The sequence below is a fragment of the Sturnira hondurensis genome, unplaced genomic scaffold, assembly GCF_014824575.4.
Source record: "Sturnira hondurensis isolate 20B ecotype Veracruz unplaced genomic scaffold, ASM1482457v3 Scaffold0022566, whole genome shotgun sequence".
Taxonomy (NCBI): domain Eukaryota; kingdom Metazoa; phylum Chordata; class Mammalia; order Chiroptera; family Phyllostomidae; genus Sturnira; species Sturnira hondurensis.
Window position 1 is genome coordinate 12612873 of NW_028095197.1, and position 27518 is coordinate 12640390.

The 27518-nt window shown below is 41.9% G+C and overlaps 1 protein-coding gene across 1 annotated transcript in view; it reads right to left on the reverse strand.

Moving 5' to 3' along the window:
• The window catches only part of GRIN3A (glutamate ionotropic receptor NMDA type subunit 3A), a 161050-nt gene extending 152611 nt beyond the window's left edge, over positions 1-8439 (reverse strand). The window contains exon 1 of the mRNA XM_037035963.1: positions 6931-8439. Within this exon, the coding sequence (XP_036891858.1) occupies positions 6931-7629 (699 nt within the window). The 5' untranslated portion in view covers positions 7630-8439. The remainder of the gene's footprint in view (positions 1-6930) is intronic.
• Between the last annotated feature and the right edge of the window lie 19079 nt (positions 8440-27518).

Consider the following 27518-nt stretch of genomic DNA (forward strand, 5'->3'; position numbering starts at 1 on the left):
CCCAAGCCATAGGTTCCAACTCAATATTTTTCTGAAGAGGCACTAAAGACTAGACATTAATGCTTCTATTAATGGAGTGAGACTGTCATTTCCACCCTCTGATTCCTTAGGTTTAGATTCTGGGAGGCTCCAGTGGGAACTTAGGGTAGTAGATGAGGTGAGACTTGTGAATTCCTCACTAACACCAGCTAACAGAAATAGAACAGCGTTCTTAATGTGACTGCTCCAGAGATGTAATTATTCAGAACCCACACAAAGGAGCAACCAGTTGAACGGTGACTTCAAAAGTCACTTCACTGTTGGTTAACTTTTTACACACCCAACCTTCAAGGACTGGAACTTGAACTTAAGTGGGGTTTCAAAACAGCAGATTTCTCCATTGTTTTCTTTGGGTTGCTCCATGGGAACTGGATCTTCTAAGCCTAAATAGCGTATACGTATTGAAAGGGCATATAAAAGCACTCTGGAACACCATCTAGAATGCTTGTGCGCTTATCGTAATTATATTTTATTAATGTCATGTCAACACATCTACACTTTGTGCTAATCATCACTATCATAATAAGAACACATTATGCCCTAAGGTACTTTGCCATCATGTATGACAACATTGTGATTAACACCACCATACATGATTGTCCTCACTGTAACTTTATGAGATATTCACATTCTACGCATCAAGAAACTGAGGCCAGGATATCAGCAATGTTCTCCAAAGTTCGCATGCCTAGAAAGCTGTAGAGCTAAGATTCTAATATAAGTCTGCGCTTCTCAAAAACCTGTTCTCTTCCTTCTAGTTCTTCCATTAATATGCTATTATTGTCTCTTTACAAAATGAAGATAATAGTACTATTCGTCCTGTTCACCTCACAAAGTAATTGTGAGGATAAATTTAAAAAAAAATAGAAATGTGTCTGAAAGGACTTTGGTGCATTTAAACATACTGTACAATATATTTTTCCTGAAATGTATATTTTCATATTAGGAAATGGGAAGGTAACATCTTTTTTCTCTTATTATTTTTAATTGTATAGGTAATACATATTTATTTTTAGAAAAATAGAAGCATGGATAGGGCAAAATGTGGACTTCCATCATCTAGTTATAATCACTGTTAACATTTTTTAAATAAAATTCTAGACTTTATACAGGTGGGGAAAAAGTAGGTTTATAGTTGTTAATATGGAAAACAACACAATAAACAATAATACAAAAACAAACTCTGTGTTTCACATACTACAACTATAAACCTACTTTTGCCAAACCCTGTATTTTGTAGGTCACATTTTATATACTTTTTTTTCCTCTCTGTGTCAATAAATTTGTTTTTATTTTGAATGAATAGTGCTCCATTGTAGTGATATAATTCATTTAATTAAATTCTCATTATTGGATATTTAGTGGGAAATATTCTTTTAATAATCAAACCTGGAAGTAGATCTCTCTCATTTATCCTTTTCTCTGGGATCATTCAAAAGCAGTGATGGATCCAGTCTGTTTTTGGATTGTAGGCTGACAAATATACGAAATTCAGAAAGAGCTATTCGTTTTTCTCTCCTCGTTGACTTCTCCTTTCTACAACGCATAGCTCTTTCCACTACTCTGTGTGTTGTCTATATACATTGTTATCTGCCTCAGAGGGCAGCTAGGAGGGCTACAGGAACACATTTGTGAAGAAGCCTTAAAAACCAGAAATGCTACAAAAATATATTTAGTTGAGGTTTTCCTCTATGAATTATTCATTCATAAATGAATAATTATGAGGCATGTTTCAGCCTGACTAAAAAAGAAGTCCCCCTGCCTCTTTCTTTACCACTCGAACCTTGAAGGCTCATGTCCATCAGTAGGTTATCCTGGCCAACCAGATACCAGGCTTTCAGTGCTGGCCTTAATACCAGCCCAGGCTGGTACCTGCTCCCTCAACACAGAAGATCAAACACAGTCTCCCCTGAAAGTGTCTGAATCATACACATTCAGGAGATCTGAGCATCTGGCTGAGGTGTTAGCTGGGGGGAAGAGGTAGGAGGTGGCAGATGTCTGGCTTACTCCTTGCTTACTTTTCCCCATTGCTCCCACCATCCCATAAAGGAAGGATCTGAGAAACACGTACGAGGGGCTTAATGATGTCTATTAGTTTTCTATTTGTGTATTCTCTGGAAAAGCAATGTGGCAGATGCTGAGATATTCTTTCTTCCTTTTTGCCTAGTTTTATAGAGGTGGCATCAAATTTTTGGTGATGTATTGTTCCTCTACTCTTCTGTGTATGTCAGAGGGAGTAGACAGAATGGGCAGGAGAAAAGGCAATGAGATTCCCATCTCTACACTTTGTTGGGCCATGGTGATAAACAGCTTGCTATGAGAAGCCCCATATAATTGTCTAGGGTAATGGTACTCAAGGTAGCTGCTTTGCAAACTGTTGTCTCTCCATGTTGAGATAAGGAGCTTGTGCTATTGTAAAATGACAGACTGCTTTCTTCATGAAGAAAGGCATGCTGTGAAAATAATGTAGGATGAGCCAAACAGTGTGCTTGGTGGTGTAGTAAGGGGGTGGAGAGAGAGGTTCGACTGTGTGGCCATAATCTCATGAACACGCCACTGTGAGTGTGTGTATGGGAGAAATTTATGATTACTGTGAGAGACCAACATTTCTGAGAAATCCTGGGCATTGTACTGAAGTTTCTAATATGGCATGCCTTCCACTTCTAGGCAAGAATGAAACCTACTTAGGAACTTGGTTCTTTTTTTCTTCATTAGTGTGTGTGTGTGTGAACCCACTCTTTTTTTAAAGAGAAAGGAAATGAAGAAGTGGGTAGAGAATAAAGTGACTACACTGTGGCAGGCACAAAGTGGATGAGACAGACTAATTGCCTAATGAATAGTGTCTGCTAGTCTCCTCTTTTTTATTTATCTAGAAAAAGTAAATTAATATGGTAAAGAAAAATTCCCAAACTAACGATAAAAACTTCCAAATTAAGCCTAGGGCTCAGTTCTTTAAGGGGAACCTGTAAAAGATCACGGCTAAGAAAAGTTTTGCATCACTTGACATTTAATTTGAAATCGTTTATCTTCAAGTCAGCAATAATTAGGTGCTACTATCAGCCATTTATCATGAATTGCAGAATACATTTCCTCCATCGAGAGAACAGTGCTTAGCGTGGAGCAAGTCAAGGAAAGCCAACACAATTGAAAGCAGATGTTTTAGAAATAAATGTCCTTTACTTATCCCCTCATGAGGCACTGAAGTTCTGTAGTGGTATCATTGTTCTGTCCCCTGTACCATGCAGAAGTGGTGCTGTGCTAGCCAAATTCTAATAAAGAGTCTTCAGTATTCAGCCATGTACCGCCAAGAAAATGGACCATCTAAGGCACTTGTATTGCTATGGGAATAAATAGATATTAATTAGTATGTATGGCTCACGAGACAGGCACATTGTGGATGGTACCTCCAACAAGAGTTGAAAATAGTTGTGTAGTCACTTTTTAATTGCATGAGTTTGGATTTAAGCCAATTACATTACTCCATTGACTGCCTAATGAAACTAATATGGAATTCACAGGAGATACACATTTTAGAAAGAAATGTGTGTTTGTCACTACCTCAGCAGGTACATTTTAAGAAGTTAACTTTGGAGAGTCTATACAAAACCCCTACAAGAAAAACATACTATGGGGAGGGAAGAAAAAGAAAGAACAAGTATAGTAATGTAACTTACATGTAAATATAACTGGATCCAAGGGCAACATCAGTATTTGAAGATTGTGGAAGAGAATTTAGAACTAATAATGTAAGTTAGCCTCAAGTAGAGGTTTGAGTGTGGTGGTAAAGTCAGCATTTTTTGTTTTGACCCTAACCGATGTGTAATAGTCCTTTAAACTTTTATTATGTTGTGATACTACACGTAGGGTTTCCACAAGTGGGCAGTCAACTATTTTACTTTCAGAGGCTTTCCCTGCTTGAAGAACGTTGATTCCATCCAAGCTGATGATCTATCTGTGTTTATGTTTTGAATAAATAGTATATTGGAATAAAACTACTATGCTTTTCTCAGGGGTTTATCATAGCAGTGGTTTCCCCTTCCATCCAGAGCTTGTGGCAGGATACCACAAACACCATTATTTATTAAGTAAAGCCTTCCTATGAGAGAAATCAAGAGCTCAAATGGGAGAGAAAATACTGTTGCTGCTCCTTCTCCAAAAGCAATTTTGATTTGTCTGAATAAGAGACACAGTTTTGTTTCCCTTGGTTGGGTGGACAAGTCTACTTTCTTCTAGAACCCTTTCTTCAGGCACTGGCACCATCAACAACTCAGGTCCCTGGGCGGTCGGCTCTAAGTAAGTCAATTTCATACAATGTGCAAAATGACTTCAACATTCTTTTATACAGAGAGTTTTTTTAAAAAAAAAGATCACACCAGTGTATTAGAGCAAGGTCCATTTTTGAGAAGCAAGATCAGTTATTATTTGTGCTGAGAGCAGTTTATGTTCAAAACACTAAGATTATACATGACAGTGACTTGGTATCAGGTTGGACATTCTTAATACACAGCATTATAGAATGACATTTAAATGACTTATTAAAGTAAGACAAGTTAGATATGTTTGAATTAAAAATACAAAGATAAATGAAAGAAAATGCCCTCAGTTGAGCAAACTAGATCTGAGTTAATAATTTCTCCCTTTCAAGGTGTATGCCATGAAAATAACAGCGGTAACAGTGATTTCAAGCAACTTTGTGAATTGAAATACAGAAGTAAGTGTGCTTGGCAGAGTATTTGCTTCATTGTCTGCTTGTAAGATTGTCCCTAGAGGACTTTGTTCCCCTAGGCGTCCTTCAGCTTTGAAGCCTGATGCTAGATGCTGCTTCAGGGTTTGCTCTGGTTCCCTCGCTGTAACGTGCTGTGCACTGCACAAACCCATCAGGGAACACAGACAGTTTTTTCCTTCAAACCAAGGAACACTAATTTGGGGGAAAATTCTTGCTATTTAGGACGCATGCCAAACAATCTACAAATGGAGAAGAGCCTGGAGACTGTGAACAGTATTGGCAGCTTCTGAAATATTAGATAATGAAGAAGCAACGAGGAGAAGCTAGTGATGCTGACTTGCGCATTTCATTAGATCTGATGCTGCAAACATATTAATAATGATGTGCCCCATGGATGCAATCTCATGTTTATAACACTCCGGCCCTTGGCAGCATCGTGCACCTGTGTTTTCCATGCCTTCCCATCTGCCGCCTACAGTCATTCAGATTCAGGTGACGGAAATATTTCAGATAAAAGTTAATTAGCCTGCACGCTGCAGATCAAATCTCTATAGTTCAGCATTAAACAGGAATCTTCTGGGCAACTGCTGAAAGTAGCTTATGCCCACCCTTCCTAAGATCAAAAAAAATGTAAGATTCATTTTTCCAGGAAAATAAATATTTAGTACTCTGTTGACATTTTGTGCATGGATTCTAGGAAACTTTTGATATTTTCACATACTCATTTTCATGTATTTTTTTGAAAGAAGAGAGATTAGAAATAATTTTTTTCTAGTGAAAGGGATAGAGTTAGAAATTCTCCAGTCTCTGGACTCTTCTACCAGCACACTGACCAATGCTGATCAAGCCCCCAGAACTTTCCTTAGTTTCTCAGTCTTTAAAATGGGACCAATACCACTTAGTACCTATTTGTACCATTGTCCTTTGTGAAAGGCTTAATGAACCTCGATATTTCAATACAAATAATACACAAAAGGCAGAAAATGTCCACTGTTTAAAGGACCCTGCCCTCTTCATTACTGTCAACAGTTAAGTCCACAAGTATCTTGTTATTGAAAATACACTCGATTTTTTTTCCCCATAGAAAACTGAATCACCACATTGTTCTTACTTCATTTCTAGATAACTGGCGCAGAAATGGGCTGAACAGAGAGCACCAGCATATAGCCGGTCTCTGAGCCCACGTCACACAAAAAAAGAAGGTAGTCACAATTAAATAATCCCAAATGACTCACTCATCCCATCCATTTTCACAGGATCACATAGTACTTCTGATCCTGAAGACTCATTAGCCCTTCTCCGTTCCCTACTGCTTCCGTACTAGTTACAGATTCCTTGTTTACGCGAAGGCATCCAGAGGGATGTGCTTCCTTCNGATTTTTTTTCCCCATAGAAAACTGAATCACCACATTGTTCTTACTTCATTTCTAGATAACTGGCGCAGAAATGGGCTGAACAGAGAGCACCAGCATATAGCCGGTCTCTGAGCCCACGTCACACAAAAAAGAAGGTAGTCACAATTAAATAATCCCAAATGACTCACTCATCCCATCCATTTTCACAGGATCACATAGTACTTCTGATACTGAAGACCCATTAGTCCTTCTCCGTTCCCTACTGCTTCCGTACTAGTTACAGATTCCTTGTTTACGCGAAGGCATCCAGAGGGATGTGCTTCCTTCTTACACCATCGCCTGTGGCTCAGGCACATGCTCTGAAGGAGTCAGAGAGCAGATGCTGTTCTTTCCGCCACATGCGCTCAGGGTCCCTCTAGGGAGTGAAACTCGCACAATCAGGGATCCTCTATCCCCGCCCCCGAGCTAGTCAGTAGAACCCCATCGCTCTCCAGAATCTGGAATTTAGACACCTACTTCCGTCCGGCACCCACTAGGTTTCTCCCCGTTGGTCAAAACATCCATTCACGACCCCCTTCCTTCCTTTCCACCTGCTACCCTTCTCTCTCATTTTATTCCTATTCGCTCTTAAAATGTTTCATGTTACTTCTACCTGCCACCTACAGATATAGTCCAATCCTTAAAACAGTATCGAAGTTGTAAATCCCAAAGTCCCTTTAGACTTAACCTGTTCCCCCTTATCCCCACCCCCCACGACGGTAGCAGCCCCCAGCGACGCCGCCTCCACTCCACTCGCCAGCGTCCTCTCACCTGACTCTCCCGTGGAAACTCGTGGCGCACGATGCTGATCACTGGAATGTGCAGGACGGAGCTGACCAGGTCGAGCTCCATCATTTCTCCCTGGCTCTGGGGGAAGGCCAGCAGCGCCGACACCCCTTGCACCACCACGGTGTGGCACACGCTCTGCAGGAAGGAGAAAGGGTCACTGCTCCACGGAGAGCTAGGGGAGGAGAAGGGCAAGAGCGGCAGGTCGCCCAGGCCCGCCTCGATGGCCATCACTACTTCTAAAGACAGGTTGTAGGGCAGCAGCCCTTCCACGCGGTTCAGGTTGTCCACGGCGAAGAGGAGAGCGTCCCGAGGCCACAGGGTCTTGGCCATGGCGCCCTCCCCGGGCTTCCGGGCACCCGGCAGCCCCCGGCCAGGCAAGGCGCTCCCCAACCAGCGAGCGCCGGCCCAGGACGCCGGGGGCCGCCAAGTCCCTGGCTCGGGCTCATTCCTCTGGGCGCCTGCCCGGCTGCTGTCCGGAGCGCGGCTGGCTGCGCGGGGGGCCGTGGTCCAGGGCTGCAAGTGCACCGCGCCGACCCTCACCGCGTGCCCAATGCGCTTGAGGATCTGGCAGGGCTGTGGGTGCGAGGAGGAGCCGGGCACCCCGGCCAGCACCAGTGCGCAGGGCGGCGGTAGCAGCAGACAGACCCTGCTCAGCAGCCACCACAAACTCAGTCTCCTCATTACTGAGACCCGCAGGGAGAAAGCGCGCCCCCTCCTGCGCCCGGCTCGCCCCCCCTGCAGCCGCCGCCTAAGGTCTCCGCCCCCAGTTCCAGCGTACAGCTCACTTGGCGGGGTGAAGCGGTCCCAGGAGCTGGAGCGGTCTCGGGGCCATCCAAGTGGCAGCCTAGCGCGCCCTCGGCAGGGTCAGATCCCGCTCCCGGGTCCGTGCGCCTCGCATCCTTTTCCCGCCCGGTCCTTGAGCGGAGCCGGGCAGACGGCCGGGCGGGTGCCGCTCACCCGCGGCTGGGGCGCCTGCCCCCCACCTGCCCCATCTGCAGGGCTGCTCGGGCACTGCGTCTGGCCCCACGGGGAGGCTGGGCTGACAAGTCTCCGGAGTCCTAGGGGGCAGCGGTGACCGAGGAGGCAACGCGCTCACTTGGGTTCTCTTCTCTTCCTTTTCCACCCAGGCGAGACCCACTTATTTCCTTGGGGTCGCGCAGGAGAAGGCGTTCACGCCCAGGGTGCGGAAAAGGAGCCAAATCCGCCTCGCTCCACAGTGGGCTACCCCGTCGCGGGCTCCCTCAGCGCTGGCTTCATTTTTCTTCTTCGCTCGCTTCTTCCTCTCTTCCTTTCGTCCTCTTTCCGCCCAGTCGCCGCCGCCGCTTGCTTCCTCGGAGGAGCGACGCGACTGGACAGCAAAGGGTGATTCTGCTCCGAGCTCAAAGTTCTCCCCGCCTCAGCCGGCGCCTCCCTGTTGCTGAGCCCTGGCACCAGCCTGTCGCTTGGCTGCGCTAAACGCCCACTGGTGGCGAGATTCCCCGGCCGCGATGCCTGCGCGCGGGGAACGTCCTCTCCCTTCAAAGGTTAGGAGTCGTAGTTCGCAACATTCCCTGCGACCTCAGAGGGCGAGGACGACGAGCCGCGGAGAGAATTCTGAATTCGAAAATGCGCCCCGGGGAATCTGAAATCCAGTTGTTCACTGGGATACATTCAAATAGGCTGTGACTTTAACGAACTTCTTTTCTTTTTCACGTGTCGTTTTAAAGGTGTCTTGAGTTAAGGGCATTAATGCAAGAATTGTTGACACATTTAATATCCCCAGTTCCTTTCTAGCTTGCGGGCCGCTGCGTTTTTAAGGATCCCTATGATTTTAGATGCTCAGCATTAAAATGGTGAATTCGAAGCCATCGTTTGATCAAGAAATTAAAAAGATAAAATACTTTTAGAGTTTCAAGCACAGTCAACAGCGTTTCCTAGAGGAGACCAGGAGTTCTCTAGACGACTGGATTCTAGCAAGTTCTTTCATTTGTATGCTAATACAGTGAGGTCAGTGGGTTATGATACTATCCTTTCCTTCATGATTTACGTGATCTGGAATTAGAAGCAAAGGAGAAGCTTGAGGGCGGGTCTGTGGTTTTCACACATGCAGTAAATTTTCTGCCACAGTATCATTTAGGGAGAGTAAGGGCAGAGCAAGCACTGGGCATCAGCAATTCTGAATTTCAACACCACTTCATGAGGACCATGACCTTGGCAATTTATTTCACCTGACCTTTCCCTGCTGTTTGGATCTGTTGAAGTGTTATGCAAATACAGTTAGCTTTTAGCTCTGGACAGTTGTTGTGATTCGTGAGCTAAAGTTGCCATCAGGCTTTAAATCCATGAGGCAAAGAGGCTCTAGCTAAACACAATTCCAAAGAATTTTGCAAAGTGAATGCTGTTTTCCTCAGACTTTTAAAGGTGTCTCAGAGCAAACTTACCTGACACTCAGAATAGGTCTTATAAGGCTGGGGAGCCAGGGGAAAAAAGGCTGCCAATACAGAAAAGTGAAAATCATAGTAGAGGTTACACTAGAAAAGTTTCCTCCTGATTTCCTAGAGAGCATCCCTATGCACCGACCTGAGTAAGGTGTGTGGAATTCCCTGGTCCTTATATTGCTGCAGAAAGCGGGACCCTATGAATTGCGTGGTAAGGAGGTATGACTGTCTGTGTAGGAGTTTGTGTGTGTTGAGGAGTATCACATTCCAGCTGGTGACCATGCCCCAGAGTGGTTCTCTGAAATTCTGGCAGTACTTGTACATTCAAGTGAGGTTTACAGGAAAATAGGTGGTGATGAAGAATAAATAGATCCGATAGTGAGTAGTTAGACAGGGGCGGAGTAGGAACACTAGACCAAGTACAGAAGGTCACCATGGCAGAAAGCCCGAGGTGCCTAGCCAGGACAAAACTGGGACAAGTATTGTAGGGTGGGACCTCGCCCCCAGGTTGACCTTTCCTCCCCTAGCATATAAAGGTCCTGTGGTGTAGACCCCCCTGAGCTTTCATATTGCGGGTCATGCAGTTGGGACCCTCCTCTGACCTTTCTCCTCCCTGGCACGTCTCTAGCCCTGTGGTGGACCCCTTGGAGGAGGCGCAAGGGGGCTGGAGTATAGAAGCCCCCGCACAACCACTCCCTTAAGCTTTAACCCCTTGGGGCAATGAGGTTCTGGCAGCATCATGTAATCTTAAGGACAAAGCCTCAGGTCTGTTTAAAATCCCTGCCTTGGAAAACAGAGATAGAGTTTTGGTCAAACTAGATAGAACATCTAGGCCTCAGTAGCATTTCAGCTCCAGGCCCAGAAAAGTGGCAAAACCAAACTAGCTGACACCACGGCTGACATCAGGACCAGCTGCAACTACTAATGATCCCCAGCCTTAGTGCCAACCAATCATCGGAGACCAGGGCTCTATAAGGACACACACCTGGAAAGCCGATGAATATTCCCTTGAGATCCTCCCCTGAGACCCACCCTAAAATCTCTGCCTTTGGAAAACAGCTACAACCCCTTAAGACAAAGGACCCAGTGTGTTCTGTTTGTCCCTCTTCTTCTCTTTTTCTTGTGCCCATGCCTTTCCTTACCCTCTTCTTTCCCCAGGCACATTTTTGCTGGAGCACACCTTGTCTTCCCCCCTCATCTTCCCCCAGGTACATGTTCTTTGCCTTTCTTTCTCCTAAGCTGCAAAGGCCCTTCTTTTGCCCCTGCAACGTGTTTCCTGAGACCACACAGCCCAGCTGGCTCTCTTCTTCTATGACTCACTTCTACCTCTGTGACGTTCTGAATAAACTTTTGCTTGTATTTGAGTTCTTGACTCTGAATTCGTTCTTAGCCAAACTTAAGGACTGCGGTCTATCATCTGGTGCCATTTGCTGTTAGCAGGTCTAATGGATAATGGCATCCTACAGTCACTGTGTGCCTTAGGCCTCTCATAAGTCCATGACTACCTTGAGGGAACAGCTCAACTTGTGTTTCACAGAAGAGAGGATGATTCCCTTGTTTCTGAGGTCAATGCTATCCCAAGTCATGATAAAACTGCAGCTGAATCATGAGAACACTGAGTGAACAGTAAAGAACAGCCCTTCCTTCCTGTGCTTTCTTTTGCTTCTTTTCTGGGCTTTTCAGTTATGATACACTGTTTTTTCCCTCCGTTTCTTGGGTTGCAATTTTAGATAGAGCAACCAGGGAAAAACTGAGTGAAAAGATAACTTTTGAATAAAGACCTAAAGGGAAGTGAGAGAATAGTTCATTTGGACACTCAAGACAAGAATTTCCAAGCAGAGGAAACAGCAAATGCAAAGGCCCAGAGGCAGGAGTGTTTCTGGTATGTTTGAAGAATAATGAGGTGGAGCAGAAGCAGAGTGTTGGCAGGGGAGGTCAGGAAGGCAGTGAGGATGTGGCAGATCATGTAAGCCAATGAATAACTTCAGCTTCTACTCTGAAGGGAGTGTGAAGGCACTGGGGAGGGGGCATTAAGCAGAAGAATTACAGAATTTACCACTTAACACGGCCACCCTAGCTGCTCTGTTGATAAGAGATGAAAGGCGGTCAAGGGTGGAAGTCAGAGACCAGATATGAGGCTGTGGCAATAACCTGCCTGAGAGATAACATTACTGTAAAATCACAAAACAACTTTATCAGATTAGTGTTATTATACTTATTCTGCAGACATGAAACAATATTTGACAAAAGTTGGATTATTTGCACAAAGACATCACATAGTGAGTGGCAGTGTGGGTTTGAAATACTAAATTCACCCCAGCTGCATGGTTGGTAGCAAGAATCAGCCAAATTGCAAAATTGGCTCACCCAGAGAAGATGAAGCTCTTTTTATTACCAGGTTGGAAATGAGGACTACTAATCTAAGGACCCACGTTGGAGAGTAAAAGAAACAAAAATGAATCTAAATGCTGGCAATTTAAAATGTGCTTTTGTGCACATCTGTGCTTCCTGGTCCCAGCAAAGAGTCGACTAAGAACTGAGATATTCTGGAGGTAGCCCAGGAAAGCTGCAGTGAAGGACGCTGTGGGAGTCAGAACTTCGATTCTATTCTCAGCCCTGGTTCCCTCCGGGTGTGACATTTAACCCCCCAAAACTCAAGCTTCCTCTTTTCTGCCGGGGTCCTCATGACAGCTCTTTCCAGTTGTCTCCACGGCAGTGGGGGCTCCTGTGACTCCTTTCAAGTCCCACGAGGATAGAAGGCTTCTCCGGGGCTGTCAGTTTACTCACGTATTTGTTAAAGTTTGGACAACTATCTTCTTTGCATTTTCATTGCCTATGCCCTGACATAGTTCCAGTTCTACCCATATCTGGCTTTGTTTTTGCAGATGGGAGTAATGTTAAGTGGCAGGTTTGTAATGCTCAGTCAGTCAGGCTTTTATGCAGTAATAGCAAGGTAGGTTTGTTTTTTTAAATAATATTCAGATAAAAATGTGCTTACTTCTCACTAATAATACCCATAAGCCCAAAATATGCCCTTTCCCACATCAACTTCATTATGGCCTGTTGCCTGTTGCTTTGAGAACCTTTCCGAGTAAAAACAAACCAAAAACTATGTGGAGTTGGTAGAGAAGCTATGGTAGCAGAATCTGAGGCAGGAATAAATCTGGAAAAAAAATTAGGTCAGTTTAGTGGAGCAGACCCTATCTAAACCCTAATTATTCTTTTCTCATTTCCCAGTTAAAAACAAAACAAAACAACTTATATTGCCCTGGCTGGTGTAGCTCAGCGGATTGAGCACGGGCCTGTGAAGCAAAGGGTCACTGGTTCAATTCCTAGTCAGGGCGCATGCCTGGGTTGTGGACCAGGTCCCCAGTAGGGGATGCATGGGAGGCAACCACACATTGATGTTTCTCTCCCTCTCTTTCTCCTTCCCTTCCCCTCTCTCTATAAATAAATAAATATTAAAAAAAAAACTTTTATTGACCTGAAGCCTAGTATCACTGTCCTGTATTCTACTAATTAGACATTAATTTTGGCAATAGTTGTCCTTTTTAACAATACAGATAACTCATGATTATGGGACTATCCATCAAACATTGGTATAAATTACTTTACCCTTCTGTAAGATTAATATTCTCTTGGGAATTTTGTTTTGCATTATTTAGTAGAAAGGGACAAGGTGGGATCTCTCAAAAGGAGTTTTGGACTGCCTGAAGGACTGCAAACAGGAGAAAAGGAGCATTAGGTAGTAAGAAAATGGTGTGAAGAAAAAGAAACAAAAAATCAACTCACTTTGTCTATGTCCAGTAGTGCTTAAACTTTTCCCTTATGCTGGAACCTATAATGGGAAATGGCTTCTTTTCTGCACCACGTGATCAGCTATACCCAGGAAAACAAATTCAGGCCAATGCCGTTACCTACTGATAAACTAGGATTTGCCCATAGTTGTGTACGTCTCAAAAATGAAAGAGAACACTGTGGTATCCTCAGTTAAGTTGTTGTCAGGGGAATCCGTTATCAGTTGTGACAAGTGCGTGGCCTTTTCAACATCCACCAGGATTATTAGCTGAGTGTTTGGATTTCCTGATTCCTCTCCTAACCCATGCACTACAAGGAAATCAGATAGGACTCGGAGGGGACAATTTGGCAGGGTATCTCACCTCTCTCCCTCTCTCACCCTCTCTCCCTCCCTCCTATGGTGGCAATAACCTTGGTGTTTATCCAAATGAGTTATGAAATAAAACTTGGCCCATGATGGACTGCGGCACTTATAAAGGACTTTGTTGTGCCCGGTTTGTAGCACCAATTTTATAATCGTAGCCAAAAGAATTTGGGAATTTTCTAAGCGCTACTTGCCTTCAAAGATCTCATGCCTTACATCTGTAAAAGCATTTTGTTTTAAAAAAAAAAAGTCTTTGCTTCTTTAGAAAGAGACTTTCAGGAAGATTTTCGGGACACGCGCAAGATGATGTAATCTTTATTATTCTGGAGCTTATTCCCTTAAGAGACTTCTACACGCCAGGCACGCTGTAAGCAGATCTCCTAATTTCATGAATAGATGGTGTTTATCCTTATTTTATAGATGATGCAAATGACACTTGGTGAGGTTGAGACGCTTGCTGAGAACTGGGAAGCAAACCCAGGTTTGATTCTCCGACTCCAAGGACCGCGCACTTTCCATTTCCGTCTCCGGGTGAGTGGGAGCATCGTGGTCAGGCCTGGCACACCCTAGAGCCGTGATCTAACCAGTGGTCACGGACGAGCACAATCACAAGGTCATTTGGTTGCTTAGCATTTATCAGAGTTTATAAATGAAAACTCGAAAAGGTTTCATGTAGAGGGAGATCTTAGGAAGCGGTTTCCTTACTGTTTAATACTACACGTGATGAATTATTCTGATTTTCTATTCTTTTATTGGTCCACAAAATATCCAGCAGCTATCTTTTGTCTGTTTCATAAATAAAATGACATCTACCTCGGTTGTAATTTCAGATGTCATTGGACATATTATAACTCATTATCCTCCTTAGGGTCTCTGTTCAGCAACCACATATTCAAGATATCAAGGAATACTTTTAATATGTGAAAACCTGGATGACTTGGGATGGTGCTTCTAGAATGTTCTCGCTGGGAAAATTTCAACCAGGGCACCTTTCATTTTCTATAAGGCATACAGGAACTGCTTCTTCACATACTCTAGTTGACAAGACTTTCATCTTGATCAAAGGACTAGAGAGTTCTCTTGGTATAAGCTAGCTCACTCAAAAATGATTTTGGATATGCTTCGTAGTGTGAGGTGGAAGCTTTTGCTAAACAGAGGTGTCCTCTGTGCCATTTCCACTTGATGCAGGCGGAAAAAATCTCATGCTGAAGGAAAATCTTCTGGGAACTGTACCCCTCTGAAATGATCGCTAGTCATCTAGAAATTGTTATTAAAAGACAAGTGAGCTCTTCTTCCTGAATTTGAAATCCCCTCAACACTGTACCTCTTTGTTTTGGGGGGCTATCACTGGGTTAAAAAATGAGTTGCTCCTCTCCCGCAGCAGTACTACCACCCTATGGAGAGCAGGCTGAGCAATACTGTGGTGCTTAGACAATAGCCATGGTGATTAGCTTGTGATCACCTGGGACTCTACCAAGAACTCAATGGGAAAGCATTCCACCCATTAAAAATGCTGGTATAATGAGGCTGACTGGGAAGAGGTAGGAAGAAAATGACATCTCTGTAATCTAAAATAAGATGACACCTCCTTTTTACACACATTTTTGCAGATAAAAATGCTTTGTAAAGTAAAAAGAGGGCAGACATTAATGTATTTATATAATTTTAAATCAATTATGAATAGCTGATGACCGAGGCAGACAGTCAATAAACTGATAGCCCAAGGTTCCACACTTACGGCAGACACAGAACTAAAATCCTGCGCCTTTATAGCAGTGGGAATGGGAAAGCAGCACTTACTACCGTGACCACAGATGGGGGCGCTGGTGCTGTGCCGGCTGGCGTTCCTCCTCTGATCTGGTCCCCCGAAGAAGGACCTGCGCTTGGTTTTGATGTTAGCTGCCACTAAGGTGTGAGCTGAGCTTTTCTGATTATGAAAATACTTGTCGCCCATTTGTTTATATGGCCATATCTGCCTTAATCTCCATTTCTTTCTTTCTTTATTTTTTTAAGCTAGGAGAGTTGCAATTTCCTCCCATCTTAGTGTGGCTTCTTCCTGAAGTCCTTCATCTGGTTGGCAGCACAGTCATGTTTCTGTGAAGTTTCAAAAATGGTCTCCAGCAAAAGCAATCTTCCCTTTCTAGTGTAGCTGCTATTCAATCTTCCTCTTTAAGTCTCCTTACGAGCTCCCTGCTGCTTTCTAAATCAAGCTGTGATTTTCCTGGTTTATCAGCCTCTCCATCATGGGGCTCAAATTTGCCATTACAGATTTCCATGCCACCCCCCCCCCCCACAATGATATCTTCTCTAGTGCCAAAATACGTCAGCATCACTCCAGAGGTGGGTGGTCAGGAGCTCTTCCTGATGGTGTTCACAGTTAGTGGTGCAGTCGCCTGTACGTGCATGGGATGGGTGGGGGAGACCGCCTACAGTGTTTTTGCTTTTGCATCCACAGTTTTTAAGTGACTGCAGTGTCCGTGGGTTGCCCATACATCATTTCATTCTGATTCTGCTAATGCCAGCAAGCCTCATTTGTCTATATAGTCAGTGGATCTGGTTTAAAGAAATGAAACTAGTCAATATAATCTTTGACAATACAATCTTTGAATGCATTTTTATAAACTCAGAAAATTTATGATAATGAAATTACACTGAGTTCTATGAATATATTCGGAAAGGCTATAGCAATATGTTCATATATAATGCAATGTAAAATACATGTATTAAAATTAATTTAGCAATATGTACAAGTGAAATTATTAATCTCAATTTTCCATTCCTCTGTAGCATGACCTCATGTTTGATGAAGTGTGTAGCTCTAGTCCTTGTCTTGGGGTTTGGCTAAGCCACTGTTTTGACAAAGGCATTTTAGTGGACATGATGCTAACAAAGGCTTAAAATGTGCTTGCAGTTGGACTCGTTTTCCTGAGCTGATGCCTTTACCCAAAAGATGTTCTTTGGAGAGCTGCTGGTCCAAAGACCATGAGAGGTATGTAAAACACAGCTGGACCCAACTGCAGCTTGGAGCCAAGCCTAACTGACCTCAAACTAGATCTGCTGAACCCTAGCAACCAACAGTCCAGTGAGCGAAAAAGAAAGGCTGTGTTTTAGGCAGCCGCCAAGATTTTGTTATCTGTTATGCAGCAGAGGGACTGATATAAATCAGTCTGGGAAAAATGTAATGAGCTGCATCTTGTTCACCTTTAGGGGAAAACTAAACCAGAGATTAATGGATTAAGAAACCCCCCTCAGGTCTCCATCCTGGTGAGAATCCACATTCCACCAAGCACTCACAGTTACCTCTGTCGCCTCACCCTGGGAAGCTTCCCACACTGCATGACCCAGCACAATAAAGACCCTGAGCCCTCAGGAAATTGAACACATTCAGCATGTACTCATGACCAAAGACCCTTCCATACATTCGCATAGCATGCAGAATAAGTCATGTCAAGGCGAAAATGAACACATCCAGTCTAAAATAATTTTAAAATAACAAGTACTTCATTTGTACTTCTCAAAATAGGTTGAAGAGAGAGCCATACACTGTAGTAATCATATAAAATGTTCGTCATCTTTCCCATTTGTTCCCTTTACTCATTGCAACTGCTTCCACATTTCTTCCCTCCTAAATTGTCCTTAAGATCTTCAAACCTCCCCATTTGAAGATGTCCTCAACCATAGCCTTTCTCCCAGTGTTTCTCTGCCTCCAGCTTTCTTCCTGGTTCTGCGTAACAAACCCCAGTTGTCAGGAGACTGAGGATTTCAAGCCAGAATTGTCTTTGGTAGCCAGAGTTAGGCTAAAGGCCAGGAACAGTCACAATTTAATAACTGTTGACACATCACTGTGGAAACAAAATCAGCTCTGTGTTAGGGACATGATAGATGTTTGGTGTGGAATATAGACCCAAATGAAGGGGTCCTGGACTTGCTATCTCGTTAGTGTTAGAGAATTGTGTCATTCCAACAAAGATGTGAGGAATAAAGCTTGAAATAGAAAATACTTCCTGAATTCAGTTAATAGCTTCCTTATAAGAATATCAAGCATAAAGGAATCAATGGAAAAAATTGGATCACAGAATATGTGAAATATGCCAAAAATTAGAAAGTGGGCTAATAAGTTAAAATAAAGCCGAAATGCAGTAATACCATATATATACAACCGTAAGTACATATTTTGTATTTGTCAGTAAACATAAACATTCCCAAGTTTTGTGGTCTCCAAATAGGTGGCATTTTATGTTGTAAAAATGTCACTTTACTTCTGTATCAATGAAACGATTTAGCTTTCAAATTTCCATTTCTGCTGATAGCGAGGATGTGGAGAAAGGGGAACCCTTTGCATTACTGATAGGAATGGAGACCGGTGCAGCCACTGTGGAGAGCAGTGTGGAGATACCTCAAAAAATTAAAATGGATCTGCCTTTTGACCCAGTGATCCCACTTCTGGGGATATATCCCAGAAGAAACCCCAAACACAAAGTTGAAAGAACATAAGCACCCCTATGTTCATTGCAGTGCTCCAAAAATTGCCAAGATATGGAGGCAGCCCAGGAGTCCATCAGGAGAAGAGGGGATAAAACAACGGTGGGGCATTTACACGATGAAATACTACTCCGCTGTAACAAAGAAGAAAAGTTTTCCTTTTGTGAGAGCATGGATGGACCTGGAGAACATTATGCTGAGTGAAATAAGCCAGTCAGAGAAAGACAAATACCACATGATTTTACCCATAAGTGGGATCTAATGAACAAATGAACGAACAAGCAAAATAGAGACCGATGCATAGATAGAGGATAGGTTGCAGCTATTGGCAGGGGCAGGTTATAGGATGGAGGGATCTAGCAAAGAGGAAAACGGATTCGTGGACATGGACAATAGTACAGTGATTGCAGGGGCGTGGGGGATACAAGGGAGTAAGTGGTCATGGAAAAATACAGTAAAATTAAAAGAAAATAATCATCTCTCAAAAACCTACTCAGGAAAGTATATGATAGTCTAGCCAGTATGCTGTACACCTGAAACTAATACAAAATAATAATGAATATTAACCATGATTGAAGAAAATAAAAAATGCGAAAAGTTAAAAAAAGTCTACTTGGGAGCTAAAAAGCCAAAAGGTGATTCTGTCTTCTCTGTTCTTCCTTAAATTATATAATAAACTTTAACCTCTCTGTCCAGTTTTAATGATGGGATGGATGCAAAATTAATAACAAATCAAGTATCAAGGAGGAAAAGTATATCAGGTGATATTCAAAATATAATTGTGGTCCACAGGCACAAAGTCAGTGGGGAATGCTATTATTATTGCGGAATGACTGCTTCTTGGAAGCTTGCATATCAACATTGAGAAAACTTACTTTTTATCTGATATTCTGCAGATTAAAGAGCTAAGTATGATCACATAGGAAAATTAAAATGTATAGGTCAAAGTACCTAAGGTGACATTGTTGATATTTTGAAAAACATTGAAATATGCCTATGCTGATTCTAAAAATGAAGCTACCAACACATGTGGAGGGACATATAACTGTTGATCCTTTTCGATAAAATAATCTGCTTCATGGAAATTAATACAAAAAGAAAAAATACAAAAAGAAAGAAAGGAAGGAAGAAAAACCAAAAAGTATAAGTAGAAACGTACTTTCCAGCACCATTGAAACATTGTGGAAAACCCCCAAACAACATAAATATTTAGCAATAAGGAAATAATTAAGGTATATATGGCATATCCTATTATTTCATTCATTTAGTGTAAGTGATAAACTTGAGAATTTTAGCTTTTGGTAAATCACCTACAAATATAAAAACAAATCAAGCATGGATTGCATACATTTTTATTATAATTCTGTATATAAAATTACACATTGATAGAAATGGAAGATCCGAGAAACAATATAAAATAATGATAATCACTTCTTTTAAATAAATAGCACCTCATTAACACATGTTAATGTGAAAAAAGTAATGTGCAAATTAAAGTTATAACTAATCTAGCAAGTAATTACCCAGTTACCTTTAATTTTAAAATATATTAAGAACCAGGAAATAAGTAAGTGTGTATCCAAGGAGCAAAAGAGAAAAAGAAATCATCAGAGGGCCAAGGCTCTGAAATTCACACATTTTTTAAATAGAAAAAACACTTACAACTTTTACTCAGAGCATTTTAAGGAGCCTGCTTCATATACCACCGCAGATTTAAAGAAGTTGGAAGAATGCACATAAGCAGAAAAGGACCAAACCTCTGCAAATTAATGCTAATAATAAGAGCCAAACAATCTCTCTTTGTAAAGTGCATTCACATGTGTTATTTCATTTGATTTCATACAAAAACTTCGAGTGTTTTTATTGTGCCCATTTTCCAGAAGAGAAAATTGAGACTTAAGTGGTTAAGTGTCTGCTCAAGATTGTACAACTTATCGGTAAATTCAAATCCACCTGCTATCTTGCAATTGTGCAAAGTGACATCTGATTGTCAGCCAACTTGGAACCTCAGCTTAGCAGGTTCCAGACCAGACTTGTTCTGAACTCCTGGCTTACCTGCTATGTGACAATGCTAAGACTCAGCTTCTTCATTTATAAAATGAGGAAAACATTTATAAGGCTGTTGTGATAATTAAATGAGAAAATGCAGGCAAAGTGCTTAGCATAGTGTCTAGCTGGCAGTATGGAAAACACATGTACGTAAAGCTGAAACAGGACATGGAATAGACTGAACAAATTACTACACTTTCTATTCACTTTGGAATTGGACATTAGTTTGAAGCAAAATAGCTGCAATGGCCACATATGCATAAATGTTGGTTTCTCTCTCTCTTTTTTAAAATCTTTTAAAAAAGATTTTATTTATTTATCTTTTAGAAGGGAAGGGAAGGAGAGAGAAATATATATATCAATGTATGGTTGCCTCTGGTGTGTCCCCTGCCGGGAGCTGGCCTGCAACCCAGGCATGTGCCCTGACTGGGAATCGAACCGCGATCGTCTGGTTCGCAGGCCCGCTCTTCTCTCTCTGTTTTTTTTAACACCCTTACCACTCACTCTTCACAGTTCTCCTAGCCTCTGTGGATTTCATCCTAATCATGGAATAAAAAAAGTTAGGAACATTGGGCTTTTTCAATAGAGGTGCCAATTTTCATTCTAGAACATCTTAATGAATAGAAATATGTACAGTTTTACTTGATGCTGTTATATGGTATGGAAAGAAGGTGGGGCCCTGAAAGATGGACCTCACAAGCTTCATCATGAGCAAAGACTTCTGTGATCTACAGAAGTCCGGGTCAATTGGTGCCCTTCGAAATGAGCTTGAGGCATCATGTTATTCTTTCTCATGTTGTCTTTTGACATCATGAAGTATTTAATATTTTCTAAAGTTTTTCTGGCCAGATGAATTGGTATTTGCTAGGTTATCTTGGACCCATAAAAAGGACTGCTCTGGGCAGTAGTTTTAGTGCTGGTATATTTTTCAGCACACACAAGGCACATGCACAAACACCACACATCCTTGACATTTACTGTCTTGAATTACATTTCTGTCGTGTCTTTGTTTTAACAAGTTAAACTCTGAAACCAGGAAAACAGGACTGATTGTGATCTAAAGACATAATGGGATCTACTTTTCTTTGGATGGTGATATATATAAACTTAACTCTTTGATACCTCCCCAAACTTGCTTATGATACCAAGTAGATGTACTGTAACTACTGGCAAATTGAGACTTTCCTGCTATCAGCAGCTAGATACTAGCTGAATAACCAGACTCTACTCGCCTTCCATCAGTCAGGAGGATTGATCTGTCAGATACGTGGACTGATGAATGAATTAAGTGGCAGGGACCACTAGAGATTTCGGTTCTGGCCCTTTTTCCCACCATTCCACCCTGGTTTGTACGTATATAAATATATGTTTCATAAACACTTTTGAAAATGAAACAATAGAAGAACAACAAAACAAAAATCCTCACTCACAAATAAACAATCAAGACAAAGAAGTAAGCTGTTGAGATTAGGGCATACAGATGTAGACAATTTCTCCAAAATGCCACTCCTTCTTGTCTTTTTTTTTTTATGCTCACCCAAGGACATATTCACTGACCCTAGAGAGAGAGGAAGGGAGAGAGAGAAACACTGAAGTGAGAAAAACATCAGTCGGTTGCCTCCTGTGCACACTCTGACCAAGGATCAAACCCGCAACCTAGGTATGTGCCCTGACCGGGAATCAAACCTGCAATCTTCTGGTCTACAAGAAGATGCTCCAACCAACTCAGACACCAGGCCAGAGCCACTCCTTGTTTTTTGTAGTACATTTGAGCTTATGACTGTGGCCGAATAGACTGAGCTTGATATGGGACCTAATGTTAGACTGAAATGTTCTAACATGCGTTTCTTTGTGTTGAGGTGACGACAAGTCAAGGGAGAGTATTATTGGTGATTTTGGAAAATTCATAAAGAAAAGGTTAATCTGAGTGGTGTGTAGAGGAAGGCATGGATCAAATATCGACAAGAGCCCCTAGCATCTGGTTAAGAAAAAAAGCTTAAATTTTGAATGAAAAAAATCTTTCTGAACTTCTGAATTGTCACATTGATATGTAACAAGTATTCAATATTAACTGTTATTATTACTGACTAAAAACAAACTCTACACATCATAAACTCCCCCTCCTACCAAAAAAAAAAAAAAGAAAAGAAGAACCAAAAGTATAGGACTTCAGTATGTAGGTAATCTGTATTACTTAACTCAAAGTCTTAAAGATCATTTCTGCATTTCAATAGAGCAATAGAAGAAAAGATCGGCTTATTTTCTCTTTCAATTAAAGTGAATAATCGCAAACCTGTATAGCTGGATTGCATTAGTTCATTTCTTTGAAGAATTGAGAGCCATAAATTATATTTGATATATGCACTTGTTTATTTATTTTTTAAATAATTTTGCCTTTTTAAGCCCTGGCTGGTGTAGCTCAAGGACTGAGCGCGGGCCTGCGAACCAGATGATAGCGGTTTGATTCCCAGTCAGGGCACATGCCTGGGTTGCAGGCCAGTTACCAGCAGGGGATGCACAAGAGGCAACCATACATTGGTGTTTCTCTTCCTCTCTCCTTCCCTTCCCGTCTAAAGATAAATTTAAAAAATTTTTTTTGGCTTTTAAAAAAGATTTTGTTTATTTATCATTTAGAGAAGAAGGAAAGGAGAGAAGGAGAGAAATATCAATGTATGGTTGCTTCTCATGTGTCCCCTGCTGGTAACTGGCCTGCAACCCAGGCATGTGCCCTGACTGGGAATCAAACCACAATTGTGTGGTTCGCAGGCCCATGCTCAAGCCACTGAGCTACACCAGCCAGGGCTGCACTTGTTTATTTTAATTGCTACAACCAAATTTGCTAGAAATAAAGTTGAAGATTTTCTGTACTACCTTAGCTGTGCTTATATAAAATTCTCTGTGAGTAATGCTTTTAGAAATAATTTATAGAAAAATGCTGGTTTCTCTTTAAGAAGTATTGTGCTCCCTCCTTTTCAGAAGTGAGAAATATAATTGGTTCTAATTACCCACTTCTGCTCTCTTTACCAGGAAACTCAGTACCAACTTAGAAATTTAGGTACAGCAAGTATACTGACTTTTTTGGCCTTGTTAATATTAATTTCTTTTTTTAATTAAACTGATTGGGGTGATCAAAATTACATAGGTTTTAGATATAAAATTCTATAATACATCATTTGTATGTTTTATTATATCTTTACCACCCCAATAATATTAACTTCTTGATTCTGTATTTTGCACCATTTATATTACACTATTGCATTTCATCCTTTTTTCCTTTTCCCAGCTGTACTCAAATCCTTTGTAGAAAATAATAGATCAAAATTCAGCCATGCATTCAATCGATCAATCAAGTCTGCCAAGGCCTGTGTATTCTGTTTGAAAAGTGTGCAGATGACACAATGTGCATTTAAAAATGACACATTGTGCATTTATCTAAATTTATTAAATTCGATGCAGGAAATGCTCAACCAAATACAAAGAACTTCTAGATGGTAGACCCTTAGAAGTGAAAGAACTTCAGAGTCACCTAGTTACACCTCCAATCTCTTCACTTTTGCATTCTTGTTGATATCATATTTTCTGAAGATTTTGTAGAGCTTGGTGTATAATTCTACTTTTAAACCTTGTAACAAATAAGCCTTTTAAAAGTGCATTCATTTAAATTAAAGTAGGAATGCTCAGTATAGATAACATATATCAAACAATTTTAACCAAAAGTGAAAGTATTTTGATCCTTTTTGTTTTACTTATGTAAATGTATTTTATTTATGCATTCATACCCTAAGGCTCATTCAAACTTATTTCTGGGTTGTTTACATTTATCCAAATGTTGGTAGGTAAGCATTATCTGCTATCTAAATATAACATCTGATTTGTGCCATTGTAAATTTTTCCAAGATCTGGAAAAAAGGTAAAGCAATTTTTTTTTATTATTGTTCAGTTACGGTTGTCCCACTTTTTCCTCCATTACTCTCCTTTGCCACCCCTCCCACTCCCACAGTCAATCCCCACCCCGTGGTCCATGCCCATGGGAGCTTTATCCATGTTCCTCAACTTGCCCCTTCTCCTCCTTTCCCCCGTCATTCCCCGTCCCACCTCCCCTGTGGCCACTGTCAGTTTTTTCTCTATTTCCTTGTATGTGGTTCTATTTTGCTGGCTTGTTTGTTCTGTTGATTAGGTTCCACTTAGAGGTCAGATCATATGGTATTTGTCTTTTACCATTATTTAAATTTGTACCTAGGCTCAAAATTTAGTATTTAAAAAGCTTAGAAACGTGGTAAAAAGTTCATCTCAAGCACAGGGAGCAGGTGCACCCTAGTTTGTCAGTGACCTCTGTCCCACTCCCCTGAGCACCGGGTCAAGTTGCAGACAATATGGAAAAATTGTTCGGCAGCGCTGGAAAGCCTCACTGAGGAACTGGGGACATCTGAATCATAAAAGTAGCTGCCAATGAAAATAAAACTGCTAGTTACAGTTGGTTCTGCGTAGGAATGGGCAGTCATCGCAGCTGGGGTTGCTGGACTCTGTTGAGAGAAGAGGCTCCTGTTACTGGCTGTGGTAAAATCCTGCCCTTTGAATCATCCACTTTCCTCAGTCTGTGAGCCTCTGCAGAGGCATTGTCTGTGGAAACATTTCCTTCTAAGGAAAGTTGAGTCAGGTGTAAACGGTTGTGAGAAAGAAAGAGAGAAAATCTTCCCTTGTTTATTTTGGCTAGACTTAAATTACTCCTTCCGTGGTGGACGGCTTCTGTGGGTCCCTAGAGAAGACCTCCTGTGGTAGGAGAACCCTGCCTTAGTCAGCTACTATAAGAAATATCACGGACGGTGGGTTGTAAACAACAGAAGTTCATTTCCAACAGTTCTGGAGCCTGAAGTTCAATTTCAGGCTGCTAGCATGGTCCGGTGTGGGCCCTATTCTCGTTTGCAGATTTCTTGTATCCTCATTTGATGGAAGGGGTAAGGGTGCTCTGTGAGGTCTCTCTAATAAGGACACTAATCCTATTTATGAAGACCCATCCATCATGACCTAATCACTCCCCCCCCCACCAAAGCCTCTTCTACTAATACTATCACCTTTAGGGGTTAAAATGTCAACATATGGCTTTGGGGCAAGAGACACAAACATTCAGACCATAGAAAACCCTCTGCAAAATGCTTCTTGCCTGCCCAATTTAAATTTACACAAGTACCAGAAATAGGCTCAGGACTACCCCCAAACCGAGGACCATGGGCTTGTCTTTCTGGGCAAATGCCGGGTGCATTCCGTTCAAGGACTGCAGCCTTGGGATGACAGCTTGTGTTTACTCTTCCCTTTGTCTTATGTTTGTGCTTTGTCGTGTGTCACTTCAGAACGTCACATGTCCAATGAGCCAATTAGTGAAAAATCACTTCACTGTCATATGTGGAAGTGTTTGGGTATAGATAGGAACATACAGCCCTTTTATTTTCAAAATAGTGTCAATACAAGTTCACTCAAATATTGATATTCTTTTTTTTAATATTTTATTTATTTATCTTTAGAGGGGAAGGGAAGGAGAGAAATATCAATGTATGGTTGCCTCTCGTGAGTCCCCTGCTGGGGACTGGCCTGCAACCCAGGCATGTGCCCTGACTGGGAATCGAACCGCGATTGTGTGGTTCGCAGGCCCACGCTCAATCCACTGAGTTACACCAGCCAGGGGCAAATATTGATATTCTAACCAGACTTGGTCCATTGTCAAGTGAGACAATATCCATTGCCAAGGGCATGGCCAGTGACCCACATAATTCTTCTGTTAGAATTAAGAGTGGCTTATTATGTTTTTATAATCAGTTATTGAAGAATTACAAACATTTCTTTTTTTCCCTGGTTAATCCCATTAACCCGTATATAACTCTTTGCATAGAGAAGCTCTGGTCGGAGAAGCTCAAGTCAGCCAACCCAGAGTGTCTAAAACTGCAGCCTCACTTGGGCTCCGTCAAGGAGCGATCTGAGATGGAGATTCCGTTTTTACAGTATGATTTAGGGAAGTCGCAAGATTATTACCAACTTTCTGTTAGCAACTTGAGTTTTTAAGTTAAAAACATGAAAGCTGATGTTTGTGCATAAGTCAATTTAAGATTACTTTGAGGATGACATTCCAATTTAGGCAGCAAAATTAGGAAACAAATGTAAGACATTTTAAATTGGATGCAATATTAGATTTCCTAGGAAACTCTAAAATTTTGGCATGTTTTAATTTATTGTCATTATAGTAGATGAATTGGCTCCATACTTGTTATTTTGTATAGTTAAGTAATTTTGTATACTTTTATCATCAGCTTTCCAGTGAAAAAGTTTATCACAGATTCAAGACAGAAGTAGGAGGGTACAGAAGGGTGTGTAAAAAGAAAGCTGTTTGGGTAAAAATGTAGCCGTCAAGGAAAGATGGCGCCAGAAACAGAGTGGGCCCTTCACACTTTGCGGTCTGTAGGAGATCTGGGTGACAGTTCTCCGTGAGAAACCAAGCACTCGTGGAACACCCTGTGGCTTAGGACGCCGTGAGGCACTATAGAGTCTTCTAGGGTCTTAGGCCAGGTTCTGCAGAAACAGACTCTGACATGAAGACTTGAACGTAGGAAGTTTACAGGAGGAACAGTACCTGTGGGGAGGGAGGAGGCAACGTGTCGACAGAGGGAGAAGGTGCTGCAGTTGTAACAGAGTCCTTAACGGGTCCCACAGGGAGCTCTGGGGAAGGGCTGGCCTTTCAGAACTGCCCCGCATTGTGGCAAGGGGATAAGGCTTTTGCTGTCTCCCAGAACCTTGCTTTATCAACCAGACATTGGAAGAGGGCTACCTCCAGAGGGTGTGAATCTTGGCAAAGGAAGCTCCTTTTATCAGAGGCCATTTCCCAGAAAGTAGCTCGGTTGCGAGTTATCTGTAATTAGCACCCTTGGTGGCTGGGATAATGGGGCCTCTGCTCTGAAGGGGGCTTAGTGGGCCTTGACCAGAGCATTCCCTGTGGTTATCTGCCCTGTTAGATGCAGAGCATGCAATTATTACGCTAGTATTGTTATTACCAATGATTAGAGATAATAGTTATTAAGACACTGTGCCTGATGCTTTATGAGGCTGGTCACTTTGAGAGGGACCGCGCTGGGAGGCAATATAGAGTATTGGTTAGAAACACAGGCTTTGGAGTCAAAGTGCTTGAGTAATGTGCCAGTTTGGCGGTGCAGCCCGGAACAAGACCCATCAACTCATAGCTGTGATCTCACAAGGCCCCTGGGAGTGTTAAACAGCCTGGTTGTAGAAAGCATTTAGAATAGCGATTGTATAATTTGTACTTCAGAAACGTTAGTTATAATTATTGTTCTTACCCATTTTACAAAGAGGAAACTGAGGCTTCAAGAGGTTTGGAAAATACCACAGCACATGAACTCGGACAAACTACTACTGAATCCATTCTCTGAACTTTTTCTGTAATACAGTGCTAAGTACAC